We start from the raw sequence: 13,386 nt of genomic DNA, 5'->3' as shown, positions 1-13,386 counted from the left end.
CATACTTCCTGTTCTTACTTATGGTTCCCAAACGGGGATATTTACAAAAGCAAACATGGACAAAATCATAAAAACCCAAAGAGCAATGGAAAGACAAATGTTGCACATAAGACTAATGGATAAAAAGAGAAACGAGTGGATAAGAGAGAAAACAAAAGTGAGGGATGTTAGACAAGAAGTTGCAAAATTGAAATGGAGATTTGCCGGACACAATATAAGACAAAAATAAGACCGATGGAACAAAATTATTATAAGTTAGAGACCGTCGGAATATAAACGAAGCAGAGGAAGGCCCCAAATGAGATGGACAGATGATATCAAGAAGCACGTGGGCTCTAGGTGGATGACTATAGTAACAGACAGAGAAGAATGGAGAAGGATTGGGGAGGCCTATGTCTAAAGATGGACCGAAAAAGGCTAATTGGATTGGACTATAGGAACAAGAATTACGAGAAGAATACAAGTTTGAAAAAATATATGGGGTGTCCCATTTAAAAAATTGAATGTTTGCTATACCATGTAGTTATTAATCACCCTGTAGAATTCCACATATTTTCCAAGTATGGAGAGTATTATTGCCTATATTTTTTCTAAATAAGTTTTTTGGATATTCTATACCATAATGGAATTATCGACCGATGTAGCACTAAAAACGACATTGCGGAACAATATAAATAAAACAACATTAAAAAAAATTACCTAGAAGTTCTTCTATGTTTTCTAAAGTTAAAATTACTTAGGTCCTTTTCGACCTTATCCGTTTTTATTTTGTCGTAAGAAATTTCGCTGTCGGTGTCTTCAGTTCCTCTACTTGTTCCTTGTGAATCGTCGAATGATTGAGTTATATTCGTTGCGTCTATCTGTTCGCTTGTTAGTGTCTTTAATAATAACTCTAGCTTTTGTTGTAAAATATCACACTTTTTGGCTAGTTGGTCATCACCTAAAAAAGTTAAAAGCAAAAAATACATTAATATAAAATTTTTAATTTTTTAAATTAAAATTATTTGACTTTAATTAAATTTTTTTTTACATTTTTGTTTAAAAAGAACAAGACTAATAATAATTAGTCTTGTTTTGTTTCTTTTTTGAGATACCAGGTGACTTATTTTCAGTTTAATCTAAAGGCTCTTATCTCAGAAAACGAGCTAATGTTAGGATCATGTTATGTTTTTTAGAGGCATATTTCAAATGCCACATAATTATTGCCAAAACTCAAAATCGAAATTTTATGTTATAAGCTTTAAATATATTTGATACGATGATGACAATGATAATTCAACAGCGACCGATTATTAAAAGTGATAAATTTTATTGATCTCATGAATATCGTAAAAAAGCCAAAAAAGCGTGACGTTTATTTATTTAACAGCTTTTTAGAAACTGACTTTACTTGTAGACTAGGCGGGATCTGTAGAAATTCAGACCATAATGGACATTTTCCATAGGAAGCTATTTTTTTGCTGGAATCCCTTCAGGATGTGCCCAATATCGATAAGCACGATATGCGCCAGTCGCAAACTCTGTGCTAAATTTTTTATCTAACAAAATCTGAAAACAATTGAAAATTTCTCATTTTTTTGCTCCTATTTTCGTTTTTAATTCGGAAAATATTGTTCCTAGAGAAAAAATTATAAGAAGTTAAAAGTTTCGTTATTTAATTTTACACAATATTTCGTTAGCTGGAAATTGAAAATTTAATGTTTATTGTTGAAAAAATAGCAATATTTGGAAAAAAAGTACCAAAAAATGAATTTAATCCTTTAAATGTTTTCGACTTTCTAAACTTGAGTTACAAGCTTCATATTCCGCCTAGAAAAACTTTCTAATATGTTTAAAACGTGTGCTAAATTTTGTTAAGATCGGTCGGATAGGTTTTGCATAATAATTTTGCAATCCAGCCTACTAAAAAAAATCGCAAATTTTCAAATTTATAGTAGGCCCTAAATAAGGCTCTCAGATAGTTGCAAAATTTTTTACATATAAAGGAAGGCTCAAATTTTCAAACGCTTTTTGTAAAATTCAAATCGGTTCACTAGGAGAGCCTAGAAATTTTTTTAAAGTTTTAAACATTTTTTAGGTTTATAAACAAATTGAATATTTCCATTGCAAATGTAAAAAACTTTGTACAAAAACATGCAGTTGTATTAAACCTGGTCTCAAATATGGATATGGAGTCGATGGATTCCTTAGATTTTCTAGAGGCATAAGATAAAGCTACAGATGAAGGAGAAGAAACATTAAATTTACAGATCGATGATGAAGATATTCAAATGGAAAATGAAGGTTTACCATCACCTCTCATGCATTCCGAGCGACATTTTACGCGAAAACGGTTTTTTATTTGTCTTTTTTATGGATGTTGCCATGAAGCGCATTACGTAAAACTTTTCATATAAAAAGTACTTGACAAGACGAGGGTATTTGTTTAAAAACGAACCCTCTATCACTTATGGTTACACATCAAATGTATGCCAACTTTGACCTTCAATATCTCGGCAACCAGTAAGCCGAATGTATCTTTTTTTTTAAGAAGCAAAGAAGCGTCTTTTAATGTTCTTTAAGTGTATAAATTTTGAAATTGATATGTTTAAAGCTCGTAAAGTTATTCAATTTGTTTATAAGCCTAATATATATAAAAAATGTTTAAAACTTTAAAAAATTTTCTATGCTCTCCTAGAGAACTGATTTGAATTTTGCAAAAAGCGTTTGAAAGTTTGAGCCTTCCTTTATGTGTAAAAAAATTTGCAACTATCTGAAGGCCTTATTTAAGGTCTACTATAAATTTGAAAATTTGCGATTTTTTTCCAGTTGCAAAATGCAAAATGCAAAATTATTATGCAATACCTATCCGACCGATCTTAACAAAATTTAACACACGTTTTAAACATATTAAAAAGTTTTTCTAGGCGGAATATGGAGCTTGTAAGTCAAGGTTAGAAAGTCGAAAACATTTAAAGGATTAACTTCATTTTTTTTGTAGTTTTTTTTCCAATTATTGCTATTTTTCAACAATAAACAATAAATTTTCAATTTCTAGCTAACGAAATATTGTGTAGAACTCTTAACTTCTTGTGACTTTTTCTCTAGGATCAATATTTTCCGAATTATAAATGAAAATAGGAGCAAAAAAATGAGAAATTTTCAATTGTTTTTAGATTTTGTTAAATAAAAAATTTAGCACAGGGTTTGCGACTGGCGCATATCGTGATTATCGATATTGGGCACATCCTGAAGGGATTCCAGCAAAAAAATAGCTTCCTATGGAAAATGTCCAATCCAAAACAGATTCCGCCTAGACTATTGGTGCAAAATGCAAGAAGTAACCGTTGCGTCGCATTGATACAAACTTTATTTAAAAATTTGATTTCGCGCGCGTTATTGACGTTTAAAACTGTCGGTCGCTTCAAGCTTTGTTTCTGAGAGAACGCTTAACTCTACACAAAAAGTACTTCGTTAAATTTTTGTTCAAAATTATCCCAGCTACATTTTTTGTTTAATATATTTTTGTCTACAGCGTACATATTCCTGGTAAATTCATGTTTTCTGTTCCCTGCCCCCCGTATGATTTTTAGAGGTCAAATCTCTGACGACTGCACTAAATGTTTATTTATATTTTTCCATCTATATTTATTCTACTTCTGAATATAACTTAACTTGAGATATATCATACTTTACAGTACTGATCGAAACTTTGTACAATTAGGACGTTAATTTTGCTTCGTTGTAAACAGAACCAACTGGTTTTTCGGCCTACCTGCGATTTTATTTAGGTGTTTGTAAATAAGCATATACATTTAAAGTTATACACTTGTTTCCCTCTAATGGGGGTGTCTAGTGACCCGAGAACTTGTGCGGGTATGTTTTTGATAACGATGAGCTCAATGCAGTTGAAAATCAAATTCATACTAGTAATGTAGAAAGGGACACGGATATAAAGTCATGGCAATCAAAACTCGCCTGTTTTCAATGTTTTCTCATTGTCAAAAAGTGTACATACGGTGTGTGTTGGTTTTAATTTTGATAACGATAATTAAATTAAAGGTTTTGCTGGAGAAATTAGATTGTTTTCGGTTTCGCAAAGATAATCTTTTATCTAAGAAATGGGTACAATTTTGTCGCCGGTCTGACAAATTCAATGTGATCACTGTGAAAATGTAAAAAATAAGAAGATACGGTTACAGCGGGGCAATGAAAAGACTAATCTCTTCGTACTTGAGCAATCGTAGTTTCAGAGTTCGGATAGGATAAGTCCTATCCGAACTCGGGAACCCAAAGGCTGGAGTGCCACAGGGAGCGGTACTGTCACCTCTACTGTACACAATATATACAGCAGACATACATAGAACACCAAGTACAATATTAAGCCTCTATGCCGACGATACAGCGATAGCGACCAAACACACAACGTAGACATAGCGGTAAACAACTTACAAACAGCGCTAGATGACCTAGAAGAATGGAGTTTAAAATGGAAAATCGCTATTAACTCCGAAAAGTCACAGGCTGTACTTTTAAAAAGAGGCACCAACAACCAGAAGAACAAGTGACTGTGCAAAATAATCCCATTGAGTGCAAAAGCGAAGCAAAATACCTCGGAGTAATCATGGACAAAGGCTTAACGTTTAGTAAATACGTAGACGCTACAATACAAAAAGCCAACATGGCAAAAGCATCAATAGGCCTAGCAGGAAGAAAAAGCAAACTTAGAATAAAAACTAAAATAAGATTAATAAATAGTATAATTCTTCCTATACTAACATATGCATCTCTCGCATGGGGACACATATGTAACACAACAAAAAAAAAAAAATACACGCGGCACATAATAGCAGCCTAAGAGAAGCAGTCAATGTACCGAGATACGTTGCAGAAAGATTCCTCTTCAGAGAATTACAACAAATTAGAGTGACTTATATATTGGAAAAAGCAAGGACAAAGTTCACGGAGATAGAGAATCATCCAAGTCACATATTGCGAGAGATCATTAGATCAACAAACAGACGACTAGAGAGAAGACAAAACACCAGAGAGAAAACACTACAAAAAACAACAATAACAACGCACAAATAGGATCGTTCGTAGCTCAAAACACTCGTGGACAATCGCAAAGTACAGCGTGGGCCCAGTTGCCTTAAGTCGACAAACTATATATTGTCATATTGTCACATATTAGCATATATTTTTTAATATTATAGTATAGATATTGTACTAATTATGACTTTTTGGTTCAGGCAACCTACAAAAAAAAATAAATAAAAAAATACACAAAAAACGGCCTCGGCTACCAAAAAAAAATTAAAAAAAAACAATAACAAAAACCGGCGCAAGCCAACAAAAAAAAACTAACATAAACCCCAAAAAACCAAGGCACGTAGGGCCCAACCCCTTGAGCACCAAGTCGCCGAACTGAGCCTAGTTCAGAGCGGAGACTTGAGGCCCAAGTAAGCAATTTTTAGTTCGAGGATAAGCCACAGTAAGATAACAGGATCATAGCGACAACGCTCTGTCCTGAGTTTGATTTGGGTTGGGAAACCATGTTGGAGTTCTATTACACACGACTCCCACATGAAGAACATTTGGCTGATAGTTGTGCCCCTATCGCGCATCAGAGTGTGATAGGGGGGAAAGGGATGGTCTGGAGCATTGGCGCGCGGTGGAGTGACTCCTGTTTTTACTTGAGTTAATACACCTCGCTCCAATGAATTGTTACACCCGAATGTAATTCTTAGGGGTGAACATGTCTCACAGGCTGGGCTTATTTAAATTGCTTGCTTGCTTGACTGTAAAAATGTATTCTGTACATTTTACTAGTGATGATTTTGAACGAGATTTCATTATTTATTATTAGAATATGCCAGTAAGAATAGAGAAATTTTAAAAAAGGATTTAGTACCTTTCCTTTTTGGAAACAGATTAGAGGAACCCTGTGAAGAGTACGTAATGAGTAATAAAGTACGTGTTATTAGAGAAGGAAACAACGTAGGTATTTTGTGTAACAATTTTGTGTTTCTTAATTTTTTCTGAATGTTTTTAGGTGAACTATAGAAGGTGAAATGCCGGGAAATGATTCCCGAAATTGCTGAAAATGTCAATCTGAAAGAAAGTGTCAAATAGCTTCTTTTTGGAAGTCGTTTGTATTTCAGAATTAGAAAATTAAATACTGAGTAGAAAGAGGTTGCCAGGACACGTAAACGAAAATTTAATAAAATAATTTAATGACTACAAAAAACACCAGTGGCCGTTATTTTCTATTCAGATTACAGTTATTTTATTAGACGTTTATTTTAATCATTGATTCTCAGTAGTTTCATCACCGATTAATAATCCAGAATAGTCATCAAGAATTAATTCTTCATTAATTTTAACCGTTTGAAAATATTTTGATATTGAGTTGTTTAAGAGATAATTAATAGTTATTTAACCAACAAGTGTATTAATAAGGGCGATTAACAATTGAGATATTTTAACGCGTGAGCGAAGCGAGCGAGTTAATGTTCGAGATTGTTAATCGCCATTTTAATTCACGAGGTCGTTACAAAACTTTTCCGTTGACCGTACTTTTCAGAAATAAAGAGATCTTAGTTTAAATATTTATTTACTTAACGATAAACAACAATTTTTTCACCTTTCATTGACTTTATTCAAAGTTTCCTTAGTGGTAGTTTTATTATAGTAAACATTAATATTCGAAATGGTACAATTACTGAAATTAAAGAAAGATATTAATAAATGATTATCTGCTGTATAGCATTTTGACAAATTTATATTTAAGTCTTCTTGGACCTCTGTAAATTCTGTGATAGAAGAAGTTAAATTCTGGTGGGGTTAAATTAAACTCTTCGTCAATATCCATCCTTTGATTTTTCAAATACACAGAATTTTAAACAATAAAGTAAATAATGACATACAATGACAGATAGTACTAACAGCGGCTACTTCATTTTAAATTATTTTTTTAGTGGGAATATAAATAGGTATATGTTTGGTCGCCTACACCACAGGTCACTGCCAATCACAGAGCATTTAATTAATTTATGCAAGCAATGTATGTTGTGTTGCCTATAATAAAATCGTTCATTAATAGAAAATCATTCATTAATACGGGTCATTAATCAATGATTTTGAGGGTGTTAATAGTTATTTAACCAACAAGTGTATTAATAAGGGCGATTAACAATTGAGATATACTAACGCGCGAGCGAAGCGAGTGCGGTGATGTTCGAGATTGTTAATCGCCATTTTAATTCACGAGTTCGTTACAAAACGTTTCCGTCGACCGTACTTTTCAGAAATAAAAATATCTTGGTTTAAATTTTTATTTACTTAACGATAAATAATGACATACAATGACAGACAGTACTTACAGCGGCTACTTCATTTTAAATAATTTTTTAGTGGGAATATAAATAGGTATGTTTGGTTGCCTACACCACAGGTAACTGCCAATCACAGAGCGTTAAATGTGGTTAAATTAATTTATACAAGCAATGTATGTTGTATTGCCTATAATGAAATCGTTCATTAACAGAAAATCATTCATTAATAGGGGTCATTAATCAATGATTTTGAGGGTGTTAAAATTAATCATAAATGGACGGTCGACGGAAAAATTGATCATAAATGGACGGTCGACGGAAAAACATTTTAATATTTAAAAAAATAAAATCTTAATGTACCAACTGTACCAACTAAACGATATCATATTCTTAATATGTAATTATTTTAATGCTTAAAATTTGAAATACTACCAAGTTTAAAATTTATATTATTTTTTTATATTATACTAGACAATCTTTATCCTGTTGTTTAGAGATTAATCTTCCTCGTATGTCATTAAATAAAAAAAACTTACTTTAGATTCAATACAACCTAACGATTTTTCCAGTTTAAGTAGTATGGTGTTAAAGATTCATCGTACTATCCCTTTGTGTGTCATAAAATTACATCGAAACATATTTTCGACAAGTAATAAACTGTTTTAAAAGCAGATTGCATTAAAATATAGTATTGGATATATCAGGCGCCGCAAATTTGCATAATCATATGTACCAAGATTAGAAGCGGTTTTTAGCGGTAGCAAAATTGCAGTTCGTTGCTGCCAATTACAAAGTTATTTGGCATAAGCGGCAAGAATTGTCAAACATATTTCAATTTAAATTCAAGGTAATTACCTTGCGTAAGTGAACTTTCCAGCAGTTGTGAAGCAAAATCTTTAACCGTCTCACAGAGACGTTTAGCGGAATTCAAGATAACGGAAGTTTCGTCAGATTGGAGAATATTCTGCAGATGGGTGACCAGTGAGTCCTCGTACTGGCTAATTTGGCTGTGTAATTGACCTTCGGGTATACCAGGGGTTAAGGATAGTTTAGGCATAGCAATTGTTCTTTCAAAAGCCATGATGCTCCACCTAAAAATAGATTAAATTTTATTCATGTAAAAAAGCCTCAGTTCTATCGCAGTAAAATACTTAATCTCATTTTTTTAGTTTTTGTTTGTTTTATCAGAGGGTCTTTATTTTTTTTTCGAACTCTTTTGAATAAATACGAAATTAAATAAAATAAGCAGTCCGAAAGACAAGTACATTTATTAAGAAAATTAGTTTTTTGTCACCGTGTAGATTATATGATAATATATAATTAACAATACACTCTAATATTGTATATTATACAATATTATAATAATATTGTATATTATACAATATTATACCGTAGCAAAAATTTTGCGAAAAATGTTAGGATTTCATACTATTTACCATGGAAATATTCATGATTTCGATGGATTCATATACAAAAGATGTTATTCCCATGTTATTTAAATGAATAAATACTTTATTGACGTGACAACGTCTTAAATTAGGTTGTGGCTCGGTGTCATTCATGAAAAAGTGTAACGCCCGCTCACGTCTGTTACAGTGAGTCACCGAACGAAAGAGAGGCCCGCCGGACCGGCAAATGCCTTGCGTCTCTCTCCCACTCAAACATGATCGGTCCGCTGCGCGCGCAGCACTAGAGAATTAGGCGCGTTGAATCGGTGCGTGCTTCCGTGCTTGTGTCTCTGTCTTTCTCGAGCGTTCTTGGCGTTCAAGACACATTACAGCAGAAACACTTCCTTTCATTTCATATTTCTCCTATCATCGTCCTATCCTCAACAAAATCACTCAAATAGAAATTAGTTAAGTTTAAGTTTACATGTACAATGTTTTAGTAAACAAAATATATTTCTATAGTTAAAATTTGTGTAATTCTTATTTTCATTCAATTCCTTGTTCCTATTGTGCAATTTAATAATATTCATATCAATAAATATTCTACCGAGAAAAAGACGTTGTCACGTAAAATCTTCGCCCGTAAAACCGACTTTACAGGCAACCGATTTTTTTTTATTATATATTAATATTATTATATTATTTTATTATATATTAAAAAACGAACAAATTGATAAACATACTAAATAAGCGAGATTTGATCAACGTACTGTTACGATAGATAATGACGTGTCATATGACTCAAAACTGTAAACATATTTATTACTAATATCCTTCTCATTCAAGTCTTTTCTAGATCATATACCAGCCGGCAGAAGCCGCTATAAAAAACCAGTATGGTGTGACCTTCCAGTCTTTTCACCAAGGGTCAGGAAGGCCGACAAGTTTCTAGACGTATGGGTCCCCCTCCGATATAAAAAAACCTGCTTTGGGTGGAAGGTCATCGATTATTCGCCGTAATTCGAGAATAACTGTTTTATATATATATATATATATATATATATATATATATATATATATATAATATATATATATATATATATATATATATATATATATATATATATATATATATATATATATATATATATATATATATATATATATATATAATATAATATAATATAATATATATATATATATATATATATATATATATATATATATATATATATATATATATATATATATATATATATATATATATATATATTTGGAATATATTCAATGGTTGAATAGCAGAGGTTTTATCGGTCAATAATTGGCAAATAAAAGACGCCAACTACTTTATTGCTTTATTCGAATACGTTTCGCTTTTATTTTTAAAAGCATCATCAGTTCACTACAAATAAAAAAGATTTTAGAATATAAGTAAACAAACCAACAGGGTTCATACTTACAAAAACAATTTGTAGGGTTTTTTTTTTAAAGATGTTATAAAAACTCTACGATAACTTAACATTAAAGATTAAAAACTAAACGGGAGAAACGAAACAAAAAATACAAGTAAAACTGTAAGAACATTAGTTTATTTAATTTTAACCGATGGCTTCATTTGAACGTTGGTTTAAGCTCTTTCGAGGGTCAAACCACACTAATCTTTTCGATTGTTTTGGATCGGCTCTACATAATTTTCACATGTGGCTTGTTATCGTTCATGTGTTTCTTTGGAATGCATGGTGCAGATTACGATTCTTAAGGGAAGTATCAAGCGGAACAGGGACGGACCTTTTTTTTAAAAACGATTCATTAATTCCTTTTTCTTTAAAAAACAAACAAACAAAAAAAAAGAAGAAATTTGGAAAGAAAAATAGGATTGAAGTTACTGTCTTGTAAGGGTTTTTTTTTATTTATTTATTTTGTATGATGAGGGAATGATATATCTGACTCAAGTTGTCGATGTCGGTTCTCTTATTTAGGGAGGATGGATGTTTAAGAATTTGACACATTTCAAGGATGGATCACTTATGATGATTTTGTTGTTTGCACAGTATTTTGGTATTCATGAAGTCGATACTGTGTTTGGTTGAAATGGCATGCTGTGCAAGGGCACAAGATGGTTTAGAAATCCTAATGTCGCTTTTGTGGGACGTTAGTCGACCTTAAAGGGAGCGGCTGGTCTGGCCAATGTAGCAGGAGTTGCACTCTGCACAGGGTACTTGATAGACGACATTAGTTTGTTCTAGAGGGGCCAATGGAGTTTTTGTCTTACCTAAGGTTACCTAAGGTTACAAAATAACTTACCTAAGGTTCTGGTATTTTTTAAGGCTATTTTAACAGGTAAGTTTTTGAAAAGTTTGTTAAGCTTGGTAGTGATTTGTGGGAAGTACGGGAGCGAAGTATATTTAGTGGTTTGTTCAGGAGTTAGGGGGGACTTATTAATCTGTATTTTGTTAGATATGGACGCTAATGTTAGCCCATTGGGTGTTTCGGTAATGGACTGCCCATAGCTTTTGGAATATAGAAATTTATTGATGAAGGATGCCGGATAGGAGTTATCTATGAGAATGGACTTCAGTAGATTAAGAGATTCTTCTTTGTAAAGCGGGTGTGTCAACATTTGTACTCTAAGGCTGAAGGCTTGTACCAGGTTAAGTTTGTATCTGATTGGGTATCCATTCTCATAGATAACTCCTATTCGGCATCCTTCATCAATAAATTTCTATATTCCAAAAGCTATGGGCAGTCCATTACCGAAACACCCAATGGGCTAACAGTAGCGTCCATATCTAACAAAATACAGATTAATAAGTCCCCCCTCACTCCTGAACAAACCACTAAATATACTTCGCTCCCGTACTTCCCACAAATCACTACCAAGCTTAACAAACTTTTCAAAAACTTACCTGTTAAAATAGCCTTAAAAAATACCAGAACCTTAGGTAAGTTATTTTCTAAGACAAAAACTCCATTGGCCCCTCTAGAACAAACTAATGTCGTCTATCAAGTACCCTGTGCAGAGTGCAACTCCTGCTACATTGGCCAGACCAGCCGCTCCCTTCAAGGTCGACTAACGTCCCACAAAAGCGAAATTAGGATTTCTAAACCATCTTGTGCCCTTGCACAGCATGCCATTTCAACCAAACACAGTATCGACTTCACGAATACCAAAATACTGTGCAAACAACAAAATCATCATAAGCGATCCATCCTTGAAATGTGTCAAATTCTTAAACATCCATCCTGCCTAAATAAGAGAACCGACATCGACAACTTGAGTCAGATATATCATATCCTCATCATACAAAATAAATAAATAAAAAAAAACCCTTACAAGACAGTAACTTCAATCCTATTTTTCTTTCCAAATTTCTTCTTTTTTTTTGTTTGTTTGTTTTTTAAAGAAAAAGGAATTAATGAATCGTTTTTAAAAAAAAGGTCCGTCCCTGTTCCGCTTGATACTTCCCTTAAGAATCGTAATCTGCACCATGCATTCCAAAGAAACACATGGACGATAACAAGCCACATGTGAAAATTATGACGAGCCGATCCAAAACAATCGAAAAGATTAGTGTGGTTTGACCCTCGAAAGAGCTTAAACCAACGTTCAAATGAAGCCATCGGTTAAAATTAAATGAACTAATGTTCTTACAGTTTTACTTGTATTTTTTGTTTCGTTTCTCCCGTTTAGTTTTTAATCTTTAATGTTAAGTTATCGTAGAGTTTTTATAACATCTTTAAAAAAAAAACCCTACAAATTGTTTTTGTAAGTATGAACCCTGTTAGTTTGTTTACTTATATTCTAAAATCTTTTTTATTTGTAGTGAACTGATGATGCTTTTAAAAATAAAAGCGAAACGTATTCGAATAAAGCAATAAAGTAATTGACGTCTTTTATTTGCCAATTATTGACCGATAAAACCTCTGCTATTCAACCATTGAATATATTCCAAATTTAATCAACGGTCGTATTTTTTACTATATATATATATATATATATATATATATATATATGTATATATATATATATATATATATATATATATATGAGACATTTTATTTAGAGAAACAGTTAGTTTTTGAACGTCGCGTCGAGTTTTTAAAATGTAACGCACGTATTATAATAAATGTAGATAAATTATATGATTATTAGTTTGAAATAAATTAGTAATAAAGACTTTAATAAATTTGTAAGTGTTATAAATAGAACCTTTAATAATAAATAAAGACAATAAATTAGATTAATAAAAACAGTTCAGTACGAAGAGGGAAATATTGAAGGCAAGAGAGAAGTATGTCGCAAACAAATGTCGTGGCTACGGGACATAAAGAACTGGACAGGCATAAATAACGCTGGCGATCTTTTGCATGCCGCAAAAGACAGACGTCTGGCCTGAAGATAATTTGCCAACGCACTATAGGTGCACGGCACTACAAAAAGAAAAAAAACTAAATAAGTTAACAGCAAAAAGAGTAAAGACATTTAAAATAGAAGCAATTCGTCAAATGAATAAAAAATATGTGCGCTCAAAAATTCCTTTAAATTTAGTTTAAAGGTTGTCGTGCTCTTACACAATTTTACATACACTGGTAATATGTTTTAGTTCCATTATACTAGGAGACCTGAAATATATAGTCCCCTGCACATTGGGACACGTAAGAATATCTTTATATTTAGTATA

The 13,386-nt window shown here is 32.3% G+C and overlaps 1 protein-coding gene across 1 annotated transcript in view; it reads right to left on the bottom strand.

Moving 5' to 3' along the window:
- The window catches only part of LOC140444605 (diacylglycerol kinase eta), a gene marked incomplete at its 5' end in the record, with an annotated part of 276,793 nt that overhangs the window by 45,621 nt on the left and 217,786 nt on the right, over window positions 1-13,386 (bottom strand). The window contains 2 exons of the mRNA XM_072536367.1: window positions 700-940; window positions 8,172-8,407. Coding sequence (XP_072392468.1) covers window positions 700-940; window positions 8,172-8,407 — 477 coding nt within the window. The remainder of the gene's footprint in view (window positions 1-699; window positions 941-8,171; window positions 8,408-13,386) is intronic.

This window comes from Diabrotica undecimpunctata, chromosome 6, assembly GCF_040954645.1.
Source record: "Diabrotica undecimpunctata isolate CICGRU chromosome 6, icDiaUnde3, whole genome shotgun sequence".
Classification (NCBI taxonomy): domain Eukaryota; kingdom Metazoa; phylum Arthropoda; class Insecta; order Coleoptera; family Chrysomelidae; genus Diabrotica; species Diabrotica undecimpunctata.
Note: the sequence above shows the minus strand (reverse complement) of the source record. Positions and strands in the feature narration are given on the sequence as shown.